The sequence below is a fragment of the Pogona vitticeps genome, chromosome 1 (genome assembly GCF_051106095.1).
Source record: "Pogona vitticeps strain Pit_001003342236 chromosome 1, PviZW2.1, whole genome shotgun sequence".
NCBI lineage: Eukaryota > Metazoa > Chordata > Lepidosauria > Squamata > Agamidae > Pogona > Pogona vitticeps.
In genome coordinates, this window is record NC_135783.1 from 198328569 (window position 1) to 198351238 (window position 22670).

The 22670-nt window shown below is 39.0% G+C and overlaps 1 protein-coding gene across 1 annotated transcript in view; it reads left to right on the forward strand.

Annotated features, from left to right (window-relative positions):
• The window catches only part of LOC110084610 (titin), a 299695-nt gene that overhangs the window by 136638 nt on the left and 140387 nt on the right, over positions 1-22670 (forward strand). Inside the window, exons 123-152 of the mRNA XM_078386905.1 lie at positions 25-177; positions 2022-2087; positions 3032-3118; positions 3745-3810; positions 4129-4209; positions 4772-4855; positions 5682-5765; positions 6076-6150; positions 7093-7176; positions 7350-7670; positions 9792-9878; positions 10056-10133; positions 10484-10567; positions 10833-10916; positions 11164-11247; positions 11467-11550; positions 12466-12558; positions 12951-13025; positions 13234-13317; positions 14073-14423; positions 14744-14824; positions 16171-16254; positions 16500-16583; positions 16747-16851; positions 17418-17501; positions 18120-18203; positions 18356-18436; positions 19389-19469; positions 20454-20546; positions 20697-22469. Of these exons, the coding sequence (XP_078243031.1) occupies positions 25-177; positions 2022-2087; positions 3032-3118; positions 3745-3810; positions 4129-4209; positions 4772-4855; positions 5682-5765; positions 6076-6150; positions 7093-7176; positions 7350-7670; positions 9792-9878; positions 10056-10133; positions 10484-10567; positions 10833-10916; positions 11164-11247; positions 11467-11550; positions 12466-12558; positions 12951-13025; positions 13234-13317; positions 14073-14423; positions 14744-14824; positions 16171-16254; positions 16500-16583; positions 16747-16851; positions 17418-17501; positions 18120-18203; positions 18356-18436; positions 19389-19469; positions 20454-20546; positions 20697-22469 (4755 nt within the window). The remainder of the gene's footprint in view (positions 1-24; positions 178-2021; positions 2088-3031; positions 3119-3744; positions 3811-4128; positions 4210-4771; positions 4856-5681; positions 5766-6075; positions 6151-7092; positions 7177-7349; positions 7671-9791; positions 9879-10055; positions 10134-10483; positions 10568-10832; positions 10917-11163; positions 11248-11466; positions 11551-12465; positions 12559-12950; positions 13026-13233; positions 13318-14072; positions 14424-14743; positions 14825-16170; positions 16255-16499; positions 16584-16746; positions 16852-17417; positions 17502-18119; positions 18204-18355; positions 18437-19388; positions 19470-20453; positions 20547-20696; positions 22470-22670) is intronic.

The following is a 22670-nucleotide window of genomic DNA, read 5'->3' on the forward strand; positions in this document are numbered from 1 at the left end:
ACCTCATCTTTCAAATACCAACAGTGGAAAAATGGGCTGAAGAAGTGGCGGAGGAAGAGGTGGAAGAAGAGGAAGAAACCATTTCTTATGAAAGAGAGGAGGAAATTTCTTATGAAAGAGAGGAGGAAATTTCTTATGAAAGAGAGGAGATTTCTTATGAGAGAGAGGAGATTTCAGGTATGCCAAAATATGAGAGCCAACTTATATCCGTTTTGGTACAGTAGAACTGAATTAAAGGTAGATTTCAAGCCCTTTTGAAATGAAATCTACCGTATGCTTCATGTGATGCTTTATCTCATTCAGAAGTGAGTAGGGTAATCTCAAAACAAGATAACCAGAGGTCAATCCAGAAAAGACCCAGCTTCTTTCTTTTCCTAATTTAAGGTGCTCACCAACTTCCAAATATCTTTTAATTGATAACAATTATCAATTATTCATGCAAAATGCAGACATGTTGAATGGACAAGGGAACAGGAAGCACGACTGCGCTATGTTGTGCTCCCTCTGTTGTGCACATGTAGAAAGTGAAGACAAAACTTTGTGTGTACGGCTGTACAAAAGAAGCCATGCAGACAAGTCCAGCTCAGGTGCAGGTCTTGGTGCATACAGCTCCAAAACAGCCTAACTGCAGGGTCATTTCACTGTATGTGCAAACAGCAGAGGATACGGAATGCCAGCATAGTCTTGCTCCTCATTCATGTCTGGATTAAATCCTTTAGCATTACTTCTTAGTGGGATTTTCTTCTCTTCAATTGGAATTGTATTGTTGCTTTTATTACTTTGGGTGGCCTTTTTGAGCGAGCAGGAAAACCCTATAACACACGAGGCAAAATCCTGTTCATGCAGACATAACATGAAGTGACAGTCACAAAAATGTGCTAGCCATTATGCTCAATGATAGGGAACCACATGACCAAATTGTGATTCCCACTGCCACTGTTGCACACGGTGCCAGTAGAATTGCTACATGGATAGCACTTCCATCTTGGCGCTTTTGTAGCTACTGTGGGCATAATGTTGAGTTACACTGCATAGTTACACAAGAGGATATTCCCTATTGCCTATGGATAACATCAGTATAGTGAAAGTACAAAAAATGCACACACACTCTGAAAAAACAATCCCTCCTTCTTAAAAATACTTTAATCATCTGTATGTCAGCTATGTAGGATTATTGTTGTAAGCTGCCTAGAGTGGTCTTAATCGACTAGATAGGCGGGATATTAAATAAATAAATAAATAAATAAGTAAATGATGATGATGATGATGATGATGATGATGATGATGATGATGATGATGATGATGATAATAATAATAATAATAATAATAATAATAATAATAATAATAATAATAATAATAATAATAATAATAATAATAATAATAATAATAATAATAATAATAATAATAATAATAATAGAAGCAGAGGTTCATGCAGTGTAAGAAAGGTACTGCCTCAAGAGCTGTGAAATTATTGGAAGTGCTCTGATACCTCATACAATGGGGCTCTTTTAATTCATTAATTTGATTTTATTAAATTCATTAAGGAGAAAAAGGCCCGTGATGTAATATTTTCAACTTTGTCCCTTGACGAAGTCACTTTCCACTGTTATGTGGACTTCAGTGAGAACTAATTTGGCCCAGTAACTCCCCTTATACTTTAGAGAAAGAACCTTAGTATGGTTAAAAGAAAGAATAAATGTGTGGAGTTATTTATATAAGATAATTAAATTTGTGCTTGTGTTTTAAGGCCAGTATAGAGGTTGACAGGGCTGGTGAGTGGCTGTGTTCAAGAAATAACAAGGTGCATCTGTGGTAGGGTATGGTGCTAATAGACTCTACATTGGAAGGCACAGATAGGAAGTAATGTGCAAAAGCCATGCTGAGGTGAATAAAAATATAAACTCGAGTGATCTTCCTTCTGAATGTTTGTACAGTTATTTCTTCTTTTCTCCATTCTAATATCTACATTCTTATGGCAACTTTTCAACTGTACAATCTTAATACTACCTTTACATTAACAGAAGAAGCCTACTACGCTGAGGAAGTGGTACATGTTACTGTTCCCGAGGAAGCACCACCAGCTAAAGGTATCTCAACAACTCTTCAGCATAGAAATATATATTCTTAAGTGTAGACATTCAATAATGCGAGCTCAACTATTATTGTTCCTATACTGTATTTTGTGGTCATGTATGAAGTGTTAACAAACTTGATTTGTGACTCGCTAGGTTTAATTGACAATATCTGTGCATCTCTTATTTAACTATACATGTACGAGGGTGTGTTAAATATTTAAGTAAGATATATGGCTGTACTTTCAGCAGAATTCAATGAAACATGGGGTACTTTTTGCCAGGGATGGCATTTTTTTTATCCTGCTAGCAGAAGCACTGCCTGTGGGAAGTAGTCTGCTCTGAATGCTCCATCTAGTGGGATGTGAGGAACACCATAAACATGACAAACACTGACCCATTAAGGCTAGTATTTTCAACACTGACTGGAAGCAGCCCGCCATGCTTTTAGGCAGGTTTATCCAACCCTAGCAAAAGATGCTAGGAGTTGAACCTGGGGCCTAGTACGTGCAAAGTATTGGCTCCGACACAAAGCTATGGCCTCTTTGCAACTTTTGCTGGTCTTCCCTTCTTTCAGGAGAGCCCTCACTGCCCCCCACCCCAGTGTTCCAGATGTTTCTTCCAGTCCTCTAGACCAGAGGGAAGAGAGGATTGGTAAAGACCACCTCCTTCCCTGTTCTGCTAGTGAACATGCTATCCATCTGTGAAAGAGAGATTGTGGCTCTTGTTCTTGTCTTTTAAGTTTAAAATGACATGTTGTATAGCGTTCCATTCTGCCAATAAGGATTATTGTGTCTTAGCGTATCTCCTATCACAGAGCCAAACTCTGAACATTTCAGCAGTGTTTGTAATGGTCCACCTCTGTTTAGTTTTCCATTCCTTGAAAAACTGAAAAAGGTTGATATTGCTTATAAAGAGGCACAGAAGACATTGCTTATCCTTATATATTCTTTCTGAAGTGCCCGTGATCCGGAAAAGACCAGAACCTGAAAAGAAAGCACCTATGGCTGTTCCCAAGAAAGTGGAAGCTCCACCACCAACAATAGGTATAATACAATCTTATATCTCAAGAAAAAAAAGATTTTATTTCTTCCATCAGCTAGAAGGCAGGACCAAGAGGGGGCATGATTAAGCTTACATTAATCTCTTTTGCATTACGTTCAAGTTAATGTCTGTCTCTAACTAATCTAGCTGTCTTTCTCCAGTGAAATATGTGTTTCTAGTTCTTGAGATATATCTTCTTAGTGTACACTCAGACACTAGCATTACAGAATTATATAATATTTTAAGTGTCCAAAATGTTTGTCCAGATGATTGATTTGACAGTCTTTCTTGCAATAAGTAATTGTTTGTCTCTAAGCCATTTAGTTGTGCGCTTCTTCAGAAAAATATATATCTCTAGTTCTTAATGTGTTTTTCTTTGTGTTATTAAAGTCATTTCACTCTACAAAATTGTACAGTATTTTAAAATGCCTCAGAACATTCCTTCTAATAACTATGCTAATACTAATTTATGGTTTGGGGGTGTTTTTTTTGAGGGGGTCTTTTTCTTTGTGAACAATTGCATGCCCTAAACAATTTAGTCCTCTGTTTCTTCAGTAAAATGTCTGTCTCTTGAAGTTCTTAATGAAATCAAAGTTACTCCAACATTATAAAATTATATATTTTAAAGTGTCCAAGAAAATTCCTCCTGAAGAAAGGGAACCACCTAAAGTAAAAGAACCTCCACCACCAAAAGGTAAACAGAAAAAAACCAAACCCATCTCAATAATGTTATTTTGTCTGGGCATATTGTTGTATACCATTGCTGATTTTTTCCAAGTTGTTTCTGTTTCATGAACAATAATATCTTCACTTTTTTAATGTTTTGGCCCCTCATTTGATCTTTTCCTAAGTACTATTGTCAGTTATTTCTCTTTCTCTACCTCATGTCCGTTTTATGTAAACTAATATAAACATATTAGTAAATAAATGGAACAAATTTTGTTGGAAATCTATTTCTATCCTTCTGAGGTAAAACTGTATGCAACATTCCCACCTTTGTTATTTTTTTAAGTGATTGAAGTCCACAAGAAAAAGGTTGTCACTGAAGAAAAAATAGCTGTTACTAAAAAGGAGGAGGCTCCACCCAAAAGAGGTACATCAAATTATTAGTTCTGTAGAAGCTATTGGCTTCTTAATACTGTTTGGGAACTAAAGAATCTGTACAGCAACTTTAGTAAGTCACCCTGTCTGTGACATAAGGAGTCTTCCTTGGAAACCAGTGGGATATTCAAAACCAGCTTGTAAGATGACTTTGCGAAAAGGGGAAGAACCTTTTGTTCGAACCATCAAATGGGGAAAGTTTCACCACATAAATGCGTAAATTAGCTCTTCTCAACAATTACCGTATTTTTCGCTCCATAAGACGCACCTTTCCATAAGACGCACCAATTTTTTAGGAGAAGAAAACAGGAAAATATAATCTGTTTTCTTCGCTCCATAAGATGCACAGACTTTCCACCCCCCTTTTTCGTGGGGAAAAAAGTGTGTCTTATGGTGCGAAAAATACGGTACCTTGTTGGTCTGATTACATCACTTAGTCTTTGCTACCTTTTTGACCCATGTCTTTGCCTTCCTATCCTTAATCATTTTTGTAACTTTGTGTTTGTCATGTGTGAGTGATTCCAATCTTCTGATGAATAATAATATCTTTAAAGTGCCAGCTGTAGCAAAGAAACCAGTGCCAGAAGAGAAGGTCCCTGTACCAGTTCCTAAGAAAAAGGTGGCACCACCTGCAAAAGGTAGACTAACTTTCTCTTATTGTTTTTTAAAGGCATTTACATAAATTTCCTATTGAAGTAGTGGATTACTGAATATTAAAATCACTTACACATTTTGCAGAAATGTTCTTATTCACCTGTAAGCAAACTCAGATAATAAGGTTTTATATTTCGTTTAATAGATTAATTAACTGCCTTTAATAGCTACTTGGGGCTCACACCTCAAGTACCTGCACCATGTTGATGTGCAATAACTTAAATGTACATTGATTCACTGTATTAATCCTGTAGTCTGTAGTGTCTTTTATAATATTATTTATTATGATAGTCAAACCTCCATAACTTTAAGCTCACTTCTTACGTGTCTTTTGTCATGTGATTTTCACAGTTTCTTGTAATTGACAAAAATCAGTAGGCTTATATTCAAGCCTTTTTCTTGCAATTGTCAAGTTATAAAACTTTCTACCTTTGCCTTGCCTTGCTTTTTGGTGTACTTTTCTGTAATTTTGTATGCATTTATATTACATTCTGCATTCTTTATATTATGTAGAATGCCTAATTTGTTAAATAAGAAAGTTGGCAATATATATTCTTGTTCTTTAAAAAAAGAACAAAATCAGTAAACCATGTAACGATGTTAAGTGCAATGTGCCATTTGTAATCTTTGCTAAATGTGTGTGTGTTTGATGTTATGTTGCCTTATTAGTTTTCTTTATGAGGAAAAAAATTGTCTTGCCTGTTTGTGGATTTGTTTGTCCGTAATCATCTTCCTTGACATCATCCCGAACACTTCACAGAGAAAAGTTGGCATTTACACCATGTTTTCTTATGATTATTATCTTTCAAGTGCCGGAAGTTCCAAAGACAATGATCTCCGAAGAAAAAGTATCTATTGCTGTTCCAAAACCAAAACCACCTCCTCCCACAAAAGGTACTCAGACTTAGAATTAATCCCATATACATAGAGCTCATGTGCTGAGAATCTCCCTGTTAATTCTCCTATTCAACACAAAATTGTCAGGGAAGTTTATTCTTTTCTCCCAATACAATTGAGGGTATAACAAAGGGCCAACTCTTTTCTGTCTTTTTTTGTTCAAATGCAGAAGAGTGACCTTTGGAGATATACATATTTTGTTTTCCTTCAAATCACTTCCTTGGTCAACCAGGAATTTTCGCTGTGCACCACAGATAGCATTCCTTGGAAGGTATACTAAAATTAAATACTCTGTTTTTGCTCACAGCTGTAGAAGAGCGATGGGGATATGCAGAGGAAGTGTCTGTTACTCTTCATACAGAGGAGGAAGTCTCTTATACAGGTATGAAGTTAGCCGGAGGGGAAAAAAATAGAGATCCTGACCAAGCTCACAAGATAGTTTATGACAAGCCTGCCATCTCGTTTTGGACCTGAATGTGAATGCAAACTTTTCTTATACTAGAAAAAGCCTTTGTTCTCTCAGAAGCACTAAAGCTCATTCCACCATCTTGCTATTAGAATCAGTAGAAATAGTTAAATTCCCTTAAGGACTCCATTGATTTATTTAAAATATACAGTTTTAGTCCCTTGTAAGAACTGCAGAGCCTGGTCAGCTCAGGGACCTTGATTACCAGCAAGGTAATCTGATTGCTTGATTATTATTTTTCAAAAACAGATTTAATTAACCTGCGGAAACAGTCATTTCATAAGATGCCAACATTTTGTTTATTTATTGCTTTGTCTGAATCTTGCCCGTTCTCATAAAACCAATAGCTCTTCTTGCCCTCAAAATGCCGAAAGAATTTAGAGTAGTATAGAACTGGAGGAAACGGTATGTCAGAAGGTCAAAAAAGAGTTTTACAGAAAGTCAAAAAGAATATGATGCATTATCTGCTTAATGGACTGGAAGGTTCGATTATCTTTACATCTGCTGCATGATAGCAACTTAGTGATAGCAGATGCTTCTTATCTTGAAGAATTACATAGAAATGATCAGTCCTCTTACTATAACATGGAATCTTTCTGTTTACAGTATTCCTGGGTGATAAGATTAGTTTCCACAGCTTCTCTACATTACTCCTAAGATTTCAAACAAATATATATATACCTGTTACATTGCTCTTGAAAAACCATTCATGTATGAAGGATGTCTTCACAGCTGCACCCAAACCTTTCTCTTTCTTGTCCAATCTTTTGTCCATTTTGTCTGAAATGTTTCTGTCAAAGTTCTTGTGTGCGTTTTGTTTTGAAAGCTCTTTAATATAAATGTACTGTGTTTTTAAAGTCCCTGAAGAACCTGAGAGGATTACCAAAAAAGAAAGACTACCAATAACAATAGCTACAAAAGTGAAGAAGCCTCCAACTAAAGGTATATTTGACGTTGTAACATGTGTTTTCTCTGTGTGCTCCAAATGTGTACTGTGCATGCTAGTCTGGTATTTCTGAGTATTCTTATTTTGGCTCTTAATGGTGAAGTAAAATTTAGTTCTCAGTGTTCTTGAATAGGTCACCTAAGCCTCTTGCAAATTCTTGTTTTTAAAGCACCAGAGGTTCGTAAAGCTGTTGTTGAAAAAGAAGTTGTCCATGTAGAAGTTTCTCCGTATGTGGAGGAGGAGGAGGAAGAGGAAGAAGCTCCTCCATATGAAGAAGTGCCACCTCAGTATGAAGAGGAGGAAGTGGCAGAATATGAAGAAGAAATATCTCGGTATGAAGAGGAAGTTACCCGCTATGAAGAGAAAGTCAGCCAGTATGAGGAGGAAATAACTCACTATGAGGAAGAGGAGGAAGTTCCTCCTTATGAAGAAGTTCCTGAATATGAAGAAGAGGAAGAGGTCCCTCCACCACCACCTCCTCCAGCTAAAGGTAAAATTCAGTGTTCAAAAATTTTGACAAAAGGGATCTTGGCTCTTATGGTAGCGTTTGGCTTTGATTTGGAATTTCATATTGTTTTACATTCTGTTCTTTCTGTTTTGATTTGTTATTAATATTTTGGTGGTGCTTAAATGGATGTACGGATTCACAAAGCATGTTGGAAATGAAAATAGCTCAAGTTGTAGTATTAAGCCTTCCTAAAACAGTGGGAACATTCCAAGAGTGAGAGTTCACTTCACAGAAATCAGTCAGACTTATTTCCCGATAAATTGGTGTTCGGTTTACCACCTGAATAGGGACGTGGTGGCACTGCGGGTTAAACCGCAGAAGCCTCTGTGCTGCAAGGTCAGAAGACCTGGAGTCGTAAGATCGAGCCACATGACGGAGTGAGCCCCCGTCGCTTGTCCCAGCTCCTGCCAACCTAGTGGTTCAAAAGCATGCAAAATGCGAGTAGATAAATAGGTACTACCACGGTGGGAAGGCAATGGCTTTCCATGTCTAGTTGCACTGGCACGTGACCACAGAAGAGTCTTTAGACAAACGCTAGCTCTATGGGTTGGAAACGGAGATAGCACTGCCCCCTAGAGTCAGACACGACTGGACAAATTGTCAAGGGGAACCTTTACCTTCACCTTACCACCTGAGGTCTAAACCCAAAATAAAAGTAGCAGTCGATATAGTCTAGGCCTGTGCTCGGCTGTAGCAAAGAAGAATGGAATTAGGAATTAGATGTCTAGCATAAGATTATGTCCTTGTTGATCCAGAATGGTCAGCCAGCCGTTTCCATAGCTCAGGCATTATCTGTTTGTTTACAGTCCCTACAGGTAGAGAGGCGCATCCTAGCACCTCTCTCCCTCTCTTTCTAGTGTTATTGCTCTCTGCTTATAGAACTCCCCATATGAATCATAATTCACATATTCCAGTATCACATGGAGACACAACAGAGACAGTAGAGGCTTTCCATCTTCAGCTTGTCCCTCTACACATGTAGGAGATGGATCCCATAGGAATCAGAGAAAATGGGGCTAGAGCATTTCCCCTCTGCATGTGGTGATGGCTGGCTGGATCGTTGGATCAATCAATCAATCCTGAATAAGACTTCTGTAGGAGACTATTGATGCACAGCATGTAAGGCGTGTTAGGAAATAGTTATATTCTCCATATATACACAAACACAGTTTCAAAAGTACCTTGATTAAAAAGCTGGACTTAAAAGTTGGTCCTAGTACATTATGTCAAAATAATTGTGCATAACTATTTTGCGTTTGACTTCTACCCACTTTCATCACACCATTCATAATTTTATACCCCTCTGTCCTAAATCCTCCTCACTTCCTTTTCCCGCCAAGTTAAACAATCCAAGGTGTTCAGCCTAAAGACCATCAAGCCAAGTACTGTTGTCAGAATAGTAGACCTAATGCTGTGTTGCAATGCATTCACTGACACTGATATAATGCCTAGAGCCTATTTTATTTTACTTTCTTAATAAAATAAAGGTATGTAAATAAATGCCACAACATCAATGCTGATATTGTGGCGTTACTCTTGGAGTAGCCACTGGGTACATAAACTTGGATCCTTTTAATACTTCTGAAGGTTTTCCAAAGGAATGTTTCTTGTCCTTGCTCCTCCTCAACTTGTGCCTTCCAAGCCATGGAAAAGTGAGGTTTCCATCTGGATAATGTGGGATTTGGCCCATAGATTTGCTGTGGAGAAAGGGGGATACAAAATCTACTCTGTAAACTTTCATAAGTGGTTGGCTTTAGAGGCTGATCAGAGCAAACCAATGTGGCTGCGCCCTATGTCACCATCTACATTGTTCAAGTGTTCTTCCACCCAGACCTGCTCCGTGTCATATTGAACGAACAAGACTATAGGATCCTATCCCATATGAAAAGAAATCCTCATCTTTGTCCTCTTACCACATGTTGGATCCAAGCCTGCAAACCTTAATGGAGCTCCACTTCCGCTCGTGTCTTAACTTGATTGTCTGATTTGGTCCTTGTTTAACTCACAATAGGAGCCAGGCGGTTGCAAAATGGCCGCCAGCTTACAGTCTGTGGAACTCTTTTCTGTGTGTCTGTTCTCTGAAATGCAATGTTGTCTTTAAAGTGCCTGAAGTACCCAAGAAGCCTGTGCCTGAGAAAAAGGTTCCCGCGGTGCCTGTACCTAAGAAAAAGGAAGCTCCTCCAGCGAAAGGTACACCCTCTTTGTTGCTACTCTCACACTCTTTTTTAAAATATTAATCCCTTGAGCTAAGGGCATCCATTGAGGGACATGGGGAACAGTCGCGGTCCTCTTCCTAGCTGTGTTGTTTACAGTCTTTTGTTTTAATGTGCTGTAAGTGACGGAGTGTCTCAAACCATATCTTTAAAGTGCCCGAGGTGCCAAAGAAACCTGTGCCAGAAGAAAAGGTGCTGGTGCCGAAAAGAAAAGAAGCTCCACCCGCTAAAGGTAAATCAGTTTAGGGTTTGCCATGTGTAGATAACTGTTATGTTCTCTTCAGACATTCGCCTGCTCGAGCATACGAAAGCTTGTGAAAAATAAACGCCAGTTACTCTTAAAGGGGCCACAAGGCATCTGGTTTCTCTTCCTACAACAGACTAACACAGTGGCCGACTCAATTACTGTAACGGTCCCCCAGTCCCTTGTGTGCTGTTAAATGTAGCCTGATGAGAAATACGATTGCTCTTCTTTTAATCAACTTCTTTGTATGTGTGTCCTTGTGTTTTGAGTGGCTCTTCTCTGCCTTAGCTTGAAACAAAAATTCATACTCAGAGTAATGTATTTTTTTCAATCTGAAGTGCCTGAAGTACCAAAGAAAGTTGTTCCAGAAGAGAAAGTGCCCGTTCCGATACCTAAAAAAGTGGAAGCTCCTCCTGCTAAAGGTATACTTTGTGACATACGAAGACAATTTTTAATACTATTCCCTTAGTTATTATCCAGACCAGTCACCCCAGCTCCATTAAATAAGTCACCCAAAGATCAAGTCCCTTCAGTAATAGCAGATCTGTACATCCCGGATTTATGGGGTTCACGTACAGGAAACCTGCATAGATCTGCTTACCACCAACCAGCCCGCTTTTGTTGTGTTTCCATATTGGAAGAGGTCTAAAGAGTAAAAAACAACTTGCACATTTCGTGTTTTTAAAGTGCCAGCCGTGCCGAAAAAACCTGTTCCAGAAGAAAAAGTACCTGTTGCAGTTCCTGAAAAGATAAAGCCCCCTCCTCCCAAAGGTACCAGATACAGTGCTTTTCAAGTGTAAATTACTTGTCTGTGTAAGCACTTTATATGTGCATAATATACAAATATGTGTCAGATAGTATAAAGTGACATATTAACCATGCTAAAAGAACGAGTGAATGTGTTGGCAGCCGTAACGCCCTAGGCTTTGATAGGATTTGTCATCTTGTCTGTCAAGTTCTGTTCTTTCTCTTTGTGATGTCGTGTACACCCAAAGTGACTTTCTTAATATCTTTGAAGTGCCTGAGGTACCCAAGAAAATTGTGACAGAAGCAAAAGTGCCTCTCGCGGTGCCTAAAAAACCAGAACCTCCACCAGCTAAAGGTAAAGCAGTCCATCAGATCAGCGTTACTTCCCTAGTCTTTGTTTGAATAACTTGTATCGCTGTCCTTGTGTTTTGAAATATAGCTGTCTTTTATGTGGTGCTTGTGCATGTAAATACAGTAATATGTAGCTGCTCCTTGAACTGTCGGCTCTCTGTATTATGTATGGCCTTTTTGTTTGTGGCAATGCACTCACTTTCTTCGCATTCCATCTTTGAAGTGCCAGAGGTACGAAAGGAGCCTCTCCCAGAAGAAAAAGTCCCCGTCTTCGTGCCTGAAGAAGAGGAACCAGTACCAGCCAAAGGTACACCAGCACACAATTCATCTTATTTTTTTAAAAAAAAAACTCTTTTAAAATGAAGGCAGAAACAACATCTTTATTCTTTGCTTCATAATCCAGGCAGTTTAATTTTCTGCACGGTCACTCAGGAGTAAAACCCACCAAATTCAAGACAACTTATTACAAGTGGCCGAAGGATCACACAGTTTAATTTTGATTGGAACCTGGATCTTTTTCATTTTAGTCATTATTCTGATCTTGTCTCATGTTTGCTTTATGTAAATATTTTTAAAAGCAAAGTGTAAAAGCAAAGACTGACGTGTAACCGCCTGCAGAGAACAATTTCCGTGCAAAGAGACCTGTAGCTTTTCCTGAAATATGGACAGTAACACAAGATCTAGTGATGGTTCTAGGAACAAAGGGTATTCATAGGCTGCAGTGAGTCCCACATGCTTCGTGTGCAGAACCCTGCCAACTCCAGTTAAGGCTGGGAAGGATACTTCCCAGAATTCTAGGCATCCATTTCCATTGGGTATAGAATTAAAACAGAACTAGATGAGCAAACACACTCATTCAGTACAAGGTTGTTTTCTGTGTTTCATTGAACAGTGTGGGATTTATTTCCAGGGAAATATGTTTGATTGCGTTTGACAATTTATTTCTAACAGCAGGCCTTTATGTTGCCTGACAACCTGGTCATGAAACTGCATGGGGGGGTCTCACAAGTCATTTGTGAGATGCTGTAGGCAAGGGTGCCGTCCCAAGAAAAAAGTCACAGATCCCATGAGCTCAGCCCATAATATAAGCCCAAGAAGCTCCTCAGAATTGGGGCTATATTTCCGTTGACTCCGTTTGCACATGACTGCATGCACACACACCAGTATTTAATTTTTCTTTGGTTTAACACAAAATACTGAATGTGAAACCCTATGTTTCAAGTCCCAGCAGTTCCAAAGAAAGTTGTCCCAGTAAAGAAAGTACCTGAAGCTGTTCCCAAAAAAGTGGAGCCACCTCCTCCTCCTCCTCCTAAAGGTACATTAATTAACAAATGCAAATAATTACCTTATGAGCGGTGCATTATATTTTCCTCAGCCTCCTGGCAAATTAAACTTCTTGTTCCCATGACATTCAGTGGACTCAGAATCACTACATATGGGAAATATTTGAAAATGGTGTATTATGAACTAGTTTTCCTGTGTTTGTTCTGTCAGTTCGTAGTGCATGAGAACTGAGTTGCAATGATCTATGTGGTGTGTCGGTTCTTGGGGCTCTTGAAACTTCTCTGTCTTCTTTCTTAGCAACCTCTGCTAATATCTTTCTTTTGGTGCAAAATGACTTCTCTTAAAATGTCTTGTTAGTAACACTGCCCTAGGGCACTGTGGCTGAAATAACATGTTCTTAAAACATTGTCCTGTTTCTTGAAGTGCCTGAGGCTCCTAAGCCTGTCCCAGAAGAGAAAGTCCCCGTTCCCAAAAAGGTGCCGGCGCCTCCTGCAAAAGGTACATCCAGCTCTGTCACATATAAAAACATTCATGGTGTCATTAACTGATAGGACCTGTCACTCCACTAACTACATTGTGTCCCAAATACCTAGAGCTGCATAAACAACATGTGTCATCCCTCTAGCTCTGTATGTTCTCTGAAGTCTCAGAGTGTGACCAGTGTTGTGCTGAAAAGTAGTGTTAAAGTAATGTTATGTCTTTAAAGTGCCTGAGGTGCCCAAGAAAGTTGTCCCTGAAAAGAAGGTGCCAGCCCCTCCTCCTAAAAAAGTGGAGGCACCACCTGCGAAAGGTACATCTATTCTTACCTGTATTTTAAAAGAATATTCTTTCGTCTTTCTAGATTGTGTGTTTTCTTAGTCTGTCCAATACAGTAGGACCTCTGTATCTGCGGGATCGGTATCCACGGTTTCACTTATCCAGGGTTTGCCACAGCCCTATACACAACATACAAGGGCACCCATTTGTGGCCCATGTCCTCCTCCTTGTGGCCTTTGTCTCACCCTCTTGTAAGTTGTATATAGGGTTCCCTCATATCCACAGTTTTAGGCATCCACGGCAGATATGGGGGTCCTACTGCATGTGTATATATATCTTATCTCATCAGTTGTTGTCTTTGTTTCATAATTCCATGACGTGTGTGTGTGTTGTTTTTTTTTAAAAAATCTTGCTTTCTTATGCATACTTTCTGAACCATTTCTTCTGTGTATTTTGCTCTTGAAACAAAGATTTATTTTTAAAGTCATGACAATGTGTAAAAGAGAGGCAGGTAGCATAAGGAAAAATATTTGATGCTAGTAAAGAAAAGCAACACTGGTTTCTGCTTCTCTGAATGTCTTGACATTTTTCCCCTCTTAATTCCTGCTAATATCTTCGATCCCAATATTACTCATACAGCATTACTGCAGCATTGCATGTTTCCTTTCTAAAAGTTACAATAACTTGCAATTGTCTGATAGTTCTAGGTAGTCTTAATTTCAAGTTTTCATGTGCATGTTTGTGCCAGCGAATCTTTGAAATAATTAAAACTTCATAATATCTTTAAAGTGCCTATGGTACCTAAGAAACCCACCCCCGAAGAAAGGATCATTGTTCCTCCTCCCTCTGTTGAAAAATATGTTTATGAAGAATATGAGAAATATGAGGCCTATGAGAAGATCGAGGAGTTTCTGCAGGTGGAAGAGGGCGAAGAACCAGAAGAATATGAGGAAGCTCCTGAACCAGAAGAATACGAGGAAGCTCCAGAACCTGAAGTATATGAAGAAGCTCCGGAAGAACCTCAAGTTGAAGAATACGAGGAAGCTCCAGAACCAGAGGAACTTGAGTATTATGAAGAGGTTCAAGAGACAAAGGAGATAGAAGAATATGAGGAGGTGTATGAGGTTCCAGCAGCAATAGGTATCAGTTCTTGAATTTCTTTCTTGTCCTGAGCTTAATCTTCCTTTAATCTTTCCCCTTCCCATGTGTTAACTAAGGCACAGAAACAAATTCCCAGCATCGATCAGACCAACCATGCTCTCATTATTTTGTATTTTAAGCACATATGGGTCTCTTAGGTACTTCAGGCACTTGAAAAATATTTTTTTGAACAGTGCTCAGTTAATGGCAAAGTACCACATTGAGAAAAGTTCCGTAACAATTATATATAATTGTTATGGAACTTTTTTCAATGTGGTACTTTGCCATTAACTGAGCACTGTTCAAAAATATTTTTCAAGTGCCTGAAGTACCCAAGAGAGTTATTCCTGAAGAAAAAGTGCCCATTGCTGTACCTAAAAAGGATGCGCCACCAGCTGAAGGTACATAAGCTGCTATCCTTATTTCTTTATGTGCCCTGTAAGCTCCAATAGCTTATGAGGTGACTGTAGTTACTATATTTCCCTTCTCTTGAGCCATCAGGGTCACAGCTATGATAACAAACACTACATATTTGTTTTAATACCATGCTTACTGGTTGAACAACTCAGAGCTGTCCCTCACAGCAGTTTTACTAAGTTGTATAAGATTTGAAAATCCTTCATAGTAAGGCAACAACAAAAATATGAGAAAAAATAGTTGCCTTATGGGAACAAAAAAAGGCCTATTTTATATAGTGAATTGGTAATGTGTTTTCTTAGGTCACACATGAGCCAAGAGTTAAGGTGAGAGACCTCACTCAAATTAGGCAGGGAGAATGTAGAGAATCTAGGAGGGAAAGAATCGCCATCAGCTTAAGACGTGTGAAGTGTGAACGCTCGGATCCAAGGATCTCCCGTGGAATCAGAAGGCCCTTCCAAACAGGCTAGCAAAGGGGCCAGTACCCCTCTGCTTGTTTAGTGTTCCTCATAGGCTAGAAAACTAGTCCACCTGTACCCTATGAGGCATCTGTGGGGATTGTGCCATGTTTTAAGAGCCCGCAAGCACCACGGAGCCCCTCCTTCGTACCCCCAAATTTTGAAACATAGGTTTTTTGGGTGGAGGGATTAGTTCCTAGAAAGCACAAGGGAGCCTCTCTATTTTTTTAAAAAATGTTTACTTCACTTTTCAGTTGATCCATTATAGCATCCTTTACCAATTTTTTTAAACAAAAAATTCATTATGCACTTTTCGCTTTGTACTCCCCCTCCCTGAGAAAGGAACGGTCCTTAGTCCTGCTAAGATTGGGATCCAAATCATATGTTTCAGTGTATTTGAGGGATACATTTGCCTATATCTATCTATCTATCTATCTATCTATCTATCTATCTATCTATCTATCTATCTATCTATCTATCTATCTATCTATCTATCTATCTATCTATCTATCTATCTATCTATCTATCTATCTATCTATCTATCTATCTATCTATCTATCTATCTATCTATCTATCTATCTATAGGCAAATGTATCCCTCAAATACACTGAAACATATATGATTTGGATATATATATAAACTTAGAAAGCAGATGTAGACCAGTGCGGTTAATTCACGAGCATGGAGGTTGTTTAATTAGGAGGTTGGACGTGAGATGTAATCAATATTGCCTGCTGTGATTTATGTCTTTCTTTCTTTCTTTCCTTAATTTTGTATGTGACATTTTCCATTTATTTTGCTTTGTGGCTGCACTTAACGTATGCAATTTGAAAGAATGCACCATTCTTAAAAAGAAATCCATGTTTTTAAAGTACCTGCAGTGCCGAAGAAGCCAGTCCTAGAAGAAAAAGTACCTATTGCCGTTCCTAAAAAAGAAGCACCCCCCACACCTAAAGGTACATTTGCTCTTCCCTGTGATTGTAAGACAACAAGCTCTGGTCTCATCTTGTCCTTCATCTTTTCTTTCTACGTTTTGTAGGAATATGTTGTGGACCTTTATTTGTGTCTGTTGGTTACGTCTGCCTGTGTGTTCACCCTGTGCAACGTATTTTATGTTCTTTTCTTTAGTAATTGTTAGATCGCATTCTTTAAAGAGCCCTACATTAACCAAAAACTAAAAATAAACACTATATCTTTAAAGTGCCTGAAGTGCCTAAGAAAGCTGTCCCTGAGGAGAAAATGCCTAAAGCTGTTCCCAAGAGAAAGGAGCCTTCACCAGCTAAAGGTAGATTCTCTATTGAGGGGGAAAGAGTTATAAAATTTTTATAGTCTCACATCTTTGCTATTGACACTTAAGCTTTGGAAAAGAGCTTTTGTCAATGTATCCGTTGTTTTAGATGTGGGAGGGGGTTTGCCACCAGAATCTGAGTACATTTTTCCCTCTAAAGTGATTGCCGTGCCGAAGAGAGGTGTCCCTGAAGAAAAAATACCTATCACTGAAGAAAAAATACCTATCACTGCCGGTGAACCAGAAGAACTTCCCACAGTGGAAGGTAGAAGTTTTTTTTTCCAGACTCACAAACCAATAACACAGCTGTGCCTTACTCTAGTTTGTCACTTGCAATTTTTTAATTGACATGTTTATAGTTAGCCAGTCACAGCTATGGCTCCTTGATGTGATGACACCAGGGCACCAAATTCCATTTGGTTTACAGTATTTTTATTTATTTATTTTATTTATTTATTTATTAAATTTATACCCTGCCCCTCTAGACCATGTCTACTCGGGGCAGCAATTTTATTTCCCCAACTCAATAAGATATTCTATATTAATTTTTGTTCTATAAGGAAAAACAGGGAAAGCAGATATCAGGAGTAGATTTGTTGTGATTCAATTTAGTTTTTTAGTCCACGTGTAGTTATACCACTTTATTAAATGTAAATTGCTGATTATTCCCTCACATGTACAATATCTGGGCAGGAAGTCCTTCTGCTTCAGAAAAATACCAATAGTATTGAAAATGCAATGATAAGCTTATTACATCCTCTGTGTTGTAGTTGATGTCTGTCTCAAGTTTCCATGACTAAAAATTCTAAGAGAAAACTAATATCTTTAAAGCTCCTGCTGTTCATGAGGAGATTTTATGGGAAGAACAAGTTACATATATTATTCCCAGGGAAAAGGAAGCTGTTTCAGTTGAAGGTACATCATCCTTTTATTTCTCTTATACGGTAGATCAGATTACGACCACTCCTCTTGATTTTAGAGGTTATGTATTCAGTCACCCTACTCAAGACTGTGTTGTCTTTTGATCAAAATGTCATGTTTTAAAATATATGTCCCAAAAGTCGGTTTGGTTTAAGAAAAGTAAAAAGTACCACAGCAAAGCAGTGATTCATAAGAGCCAATGCTGGGGTCCCAGCTGTAGTGCACCAATACATTGCGGATACCCGGAGAAGCCTTTGTCCTGCAAAGGCGGACACAATTATGTCTGGCCAAATACAGACACAAGGGAAGGGTTTTGGGTTGTGAGTCAGCAGAGCTGTGCTGGTGTTTTTGACTCCAGGAGAGGGGAATAGTTCAGGCACAAAATCAGTGTTTGCCTGTTAGTTATTTCATATTTCAAAACCAAGGGAAATTACACAATGTAACACTGCAGATTATAAATGAATGGTGTAGAGTCAGCATCGGCTTAGTTCCTGCATTGTTACTATAGCTTTGTATGTTATCTTGGTGTGTACTTCCTTCATTGAATATTGTCTTCCTAAACCGTGTTTTGTGTGTTCTTTTGAAATTTATCAAATACTAATCTCTTTGAAGTTCTTGAATGGAAAGAGGAAGTTCTCGTGGAAGAAAAGGCTCCTGCTGGCATTCCCAAAAAACCGAAAGCTCCACCAGCTAAAGGTACATCACCTCTCGATCCCAAAGCCATTGCCTTTTCTTAAAATATGTTCTTGTTTGTTAGAGACATTTGTCTTGTCTCTCCTTGTTTTGACTTTTGTGTGATACATTTCGTATATGTCTGTACACTCAAAAAGAAACTAATATCTTTAAAGTGCCTCCAACGGTAAAGAAAATTGTGCCAGAGAAGAAGAAACCAACGGCTGAACCTAAAGAAGAAGCACCACTCATTACAGGTAATATACCTCTAACAACAATTAGCATCAAACCAAATGTGGACTTCATTTTATCTATGTTCTCTTTAACATATTTTACAACAGCCTCTTTTTATGCCAGGCAGGTAGACTAAATAATTGCCCAATTAATTTGAAAATAATTTCATGGATTTTTGGAGATTAATCAAATGAGCTTGAAATTCCTTTCACTGAGATACTGAAGTCTTTCATTTGGATGTGTATATAAACTCTGCCTGTACCTGAGCGTGATTCTGAATATATTGTTCAAACCTGAATGAAGAAACGTGGTTCTCTCAGGATCACTTTATAGGAGAAAGCTTGTTCCCATGCACCACTACACAACCGTATATCTCTTTACACAACAATGGCTGCCCATGTTTTCAGTGGGGATTACCTCCTTGTAGGTGTGCTTAGGACTGCAACGTCAAAATATTATTTTGATACAGCGTTCAAGCTCATTCAAGCCAGGAATAAATACTGAAGTCATGACTGGCTTTGAGTCTTTAAAAAAAAATCTGTTAGCATTTTATTCTAGTATGGAAAAAGACGTGCAGAATTTATGTGTGACTTTTACAACATGCCTGTTTGTTTGTAGTTTGTTTCGTCCATCTTGTGTACTAACCATTGATTCGAATGCCCATGTTTTTAAATCGTACTGTACTAATATCTTTAAAGCACATGGGGATCAAAAGAGGATTGTCCCAGAAGAAATCATTCCTACTGTATGGTTATCTGAATCTCCAGCAGCTAAAAGTGCTTCAGCTCTTCCACAAGCATAATAATAAACCGGGGGGAAAAAAATTCCAAGCGTTCAAGCAGGCTGCTGGAGTTTATTACCGTACATGTCTGAAGTTGGTGTACAAATGTCATAAATTGTTTTTTCGGTTTGTCTGTCCTTCTACGTCTTATATTTTCTAACTAAATTTAAAAAATCATACTAATATCTTTAAAGGGACTGAGGTACGAAAGAAAGTCATATCTGAGGAAGAACTACCAGCTCCAGTATCTAGGAAAGAAGTTATACATCATGAAGGTATATGCATCCTTAACAAGAATATTTGGGTGGGGGAATCTATCCTTTCTAGCATTCTCTGTCACAGATCCTAAGCCCAGGTATTTCTGATGGTTTGATGATACAGTATATTTATGTTCCATTTATATTAATGGAATAAGTTATCACCAATATCATATAAGCTCTATTCAGACACAATACTGTATCCAGAAACTGATGCAGGTGACTCAATCAAACACACCCTGTGACACGTGCCAATACAGTATATGGAAAGATGTTTTGAATTGAATAGCTTTGGTTTTAATTACTTACGAAATACCCTATAATTGCTGTTGCTTATTAATACATTTATTTTAATTAAACAACAAAAAATGGTGCGGGCTATAGTCATAACCAGAGAAGGGCACACACGCATGTCCTGTCCTTCATTTTCTGAACCAGAAGTCAGTCAGACATCCATGAATTCATGCAAGCAGCACTCTGATCAGGAACTCTTCTAAAGAGGATTCTAATCACAGAAGTTCAGTGTCCGTGTTAAGCCAAACGTGCTTAAACACTCCACTTCAGAAATTCTCACTAAACGCATAAAGGATTTTGAGGCAGGGAACCGTGTAGGCAGGGCTTGCCTGGATTCCCACATTTCCATCATGGCTAGAGTTGTCCCTGCTTTCAGGTTATAAAACCTGGGTAGGGTTTCACAACAGACAAGTTCAATGTGATCCTTTGCCCACCCACAGGGACCCTAATATCCACTTTATATATGATTGCCAAAGACCTTTGCTTAAATTTCTGGATCTGTTCTAGCCTGTGGACCTCTGTAGAGGATCCAATAGCTGTGTTACCTCAGTCTTGAAACTTCTGCAATGACCTGAAAAGTAGATGCATGTTTCATCAATAAGTCAGGTTGGGTTTCCTGTTTGTTCAAAGCCTTCTGTCATGTCTTTTTGTCCTATGGTTTCCAAAGTACGATTTTCCATGTCTCAAAAATACACTAATATCTTTAAGTGGCAGAAACATATGAGGAAATACTTCTAGAAGAAAAAGAACAAAGAGTTCCAGCCGCCATTTCTAGGAAACGAGATGTTCCGCCTACCAAAGGTACATTATCTCTTCAAGGAATGCATGCAGCAACAAAATCATTAAAAAAAAAATGAACATGTACTATTATTCCAGTCTTGTTCAGTATGATGCTGGTATTTGTATTTTTGTGGTTCATGCGTTCTTACAAGGAATTGATTTTATTTAAAGTGTCAGAAGTGGCCAGAAAAGGAGTGGCAGAAGAGAAGACATCTGTTGCCAAACTCGAAAAACCAGAGCCAGTTTCCATCCATAAAAAAGCAGAACCTACCGTGGCACCTAAAATAGCACAACCTCAAGTGCTGGAAGAAAAAAGGGTTGTCACTAAACCCTCCAAACCTGAACCTGTTGTTGTGCCAAAACCAGCAGAGGCCAAAAAGAAGATAGTTGCTTCAAAACCCACAAAACCAGAGCCTGGTGTCGTGGTGGAAACAACAGAACCTCAAGTGGCAGAAAAGAAGGTAGCCGTTGCTAAAAGTAGAAAAATGGAGCCTGTGATGGTATCTAAAACCAAGGAGTCTGTAACATTAGAAGACCAAGTAGCCGAGAAACTAGAACACACTGTGGTGCTTGAAAGAGTACAGGCTGAAGAAAAGAGGACAGTGAGGACCAAACCGAAAAAAGCGGAGACTGTCAGGATGCCCCAAGAAGGAGAGCCTCAGGTGCCAAAGGAGAAAATAAGAGTCGCCAAACCCGGAAAACCACAATCTGTTGTAGTGCCAGAATCAATAGAGCATGAAGAGGAAGTAGAAGAAGAAGTGATTGCCAAACCAAGGAAACTGGAGCCCACAGTGGTGCCTGAAGTGGAAGAAGAAGAGATAGATATTACTGAACCCTACCACGCAGAACGAATTGTGGTGCTTGAAACAACAGAACCCCAAGTGGCAGAAAAGAAGGTAGCCATTGGTAAAACCAGAAAAATGGAGCCTGTGATGGTTTCTAAAACCATGGAGTCTGTAACATTAGAAGACCAAGTAGCCGAGAAACTGGAATACTCTGTGATGCTTGAAAGAGTAGAGACTCAAGTGTCAGAAAAGAGGACAGCAATGACCAGGCCTAAAAAAACGGAGGCTGTCATGGTGCCCAAAGAAGAAGCGCCTCAAGTGCAAAAACAGAAAATAAGAGTCACCAAACCCAGAAAACCAGAATCTGTTGTAGTAACAGAATCAATAGAGCTTGAAGAGGAAGCAGAAGAAGAAGAAGTGATTGCCATACCAAGCAAACCAGAGCATATTGTAGTGCCTGAAGCAACAGAAACCCAAGTGGCAGAAAAGAAGGTAGCCATTGCTAAGCCCCCCAAAATGGAGCCTGTAAGAGCAGAGACTCGGGTTTCAGAAAAGAAGACAGTAATGACCAAACTTAAAAAAATGGAAGCTGTCGTGGTGCCCAAAGAAGAAGAGCCTGAAGTGCAAAAACAGAAAATAAGAGTCACCAAACCCAGAAAACCAGAATCTGTTGTAGTAACAGAATCAATAGAGCTTGAAGAGGAAGCAGAAGAAGAAGAAGTGGTTGTCATGCCAAGCAAACCAGAGCCTACGGTGGTCCCTGGAGTGGAAGAAGAAGAGATAGCTATGACTGAACCCCCCAAAGCAGAACGAATTGTGGTGCTTGAAACAACCGAACCCCAAGTGGCAGAAAAGAAGGCCACCACTGCTAAACATAAAAAACCTGCACCTGTTATGGTGCCTACCATAGTAGAACCTCAAGTGCCAAAACAAAAGATAGCTGTTGGCAAACCCAAGAAACCTGAAGCTAGGCCTAAACCACTAGAGCTTGAGATGGAAGAAGAGCACGTGACTGTTGTTGAGCTCAGAGAAAGAGAACATACAGTCATTCTTGAGACAGCAGAGCCCTATGTGGCAGAAGAGGAGCCGGTTCTTGCAAAACCGAAAGAATTAGAGCGTGATACTGTACCCGAACCCGCAGAACTTCCAGCATTGAAAGGTAGATGTCAACGTGGGAGGGGAGATGCCCCCCCCCAATCTTACTAAATGTTTGTCTTGTTTTATGTGAAAGGAATAACATGTTTGTTCAATGTGCGCTTTTATGTTTGTTCAGACTCTTGCAAATACATATCTGTGATTATGTCAAAATGATATCCAGATTTTGCATCTGGTCTTGTTGCATATAATTGTTGTCATGTTG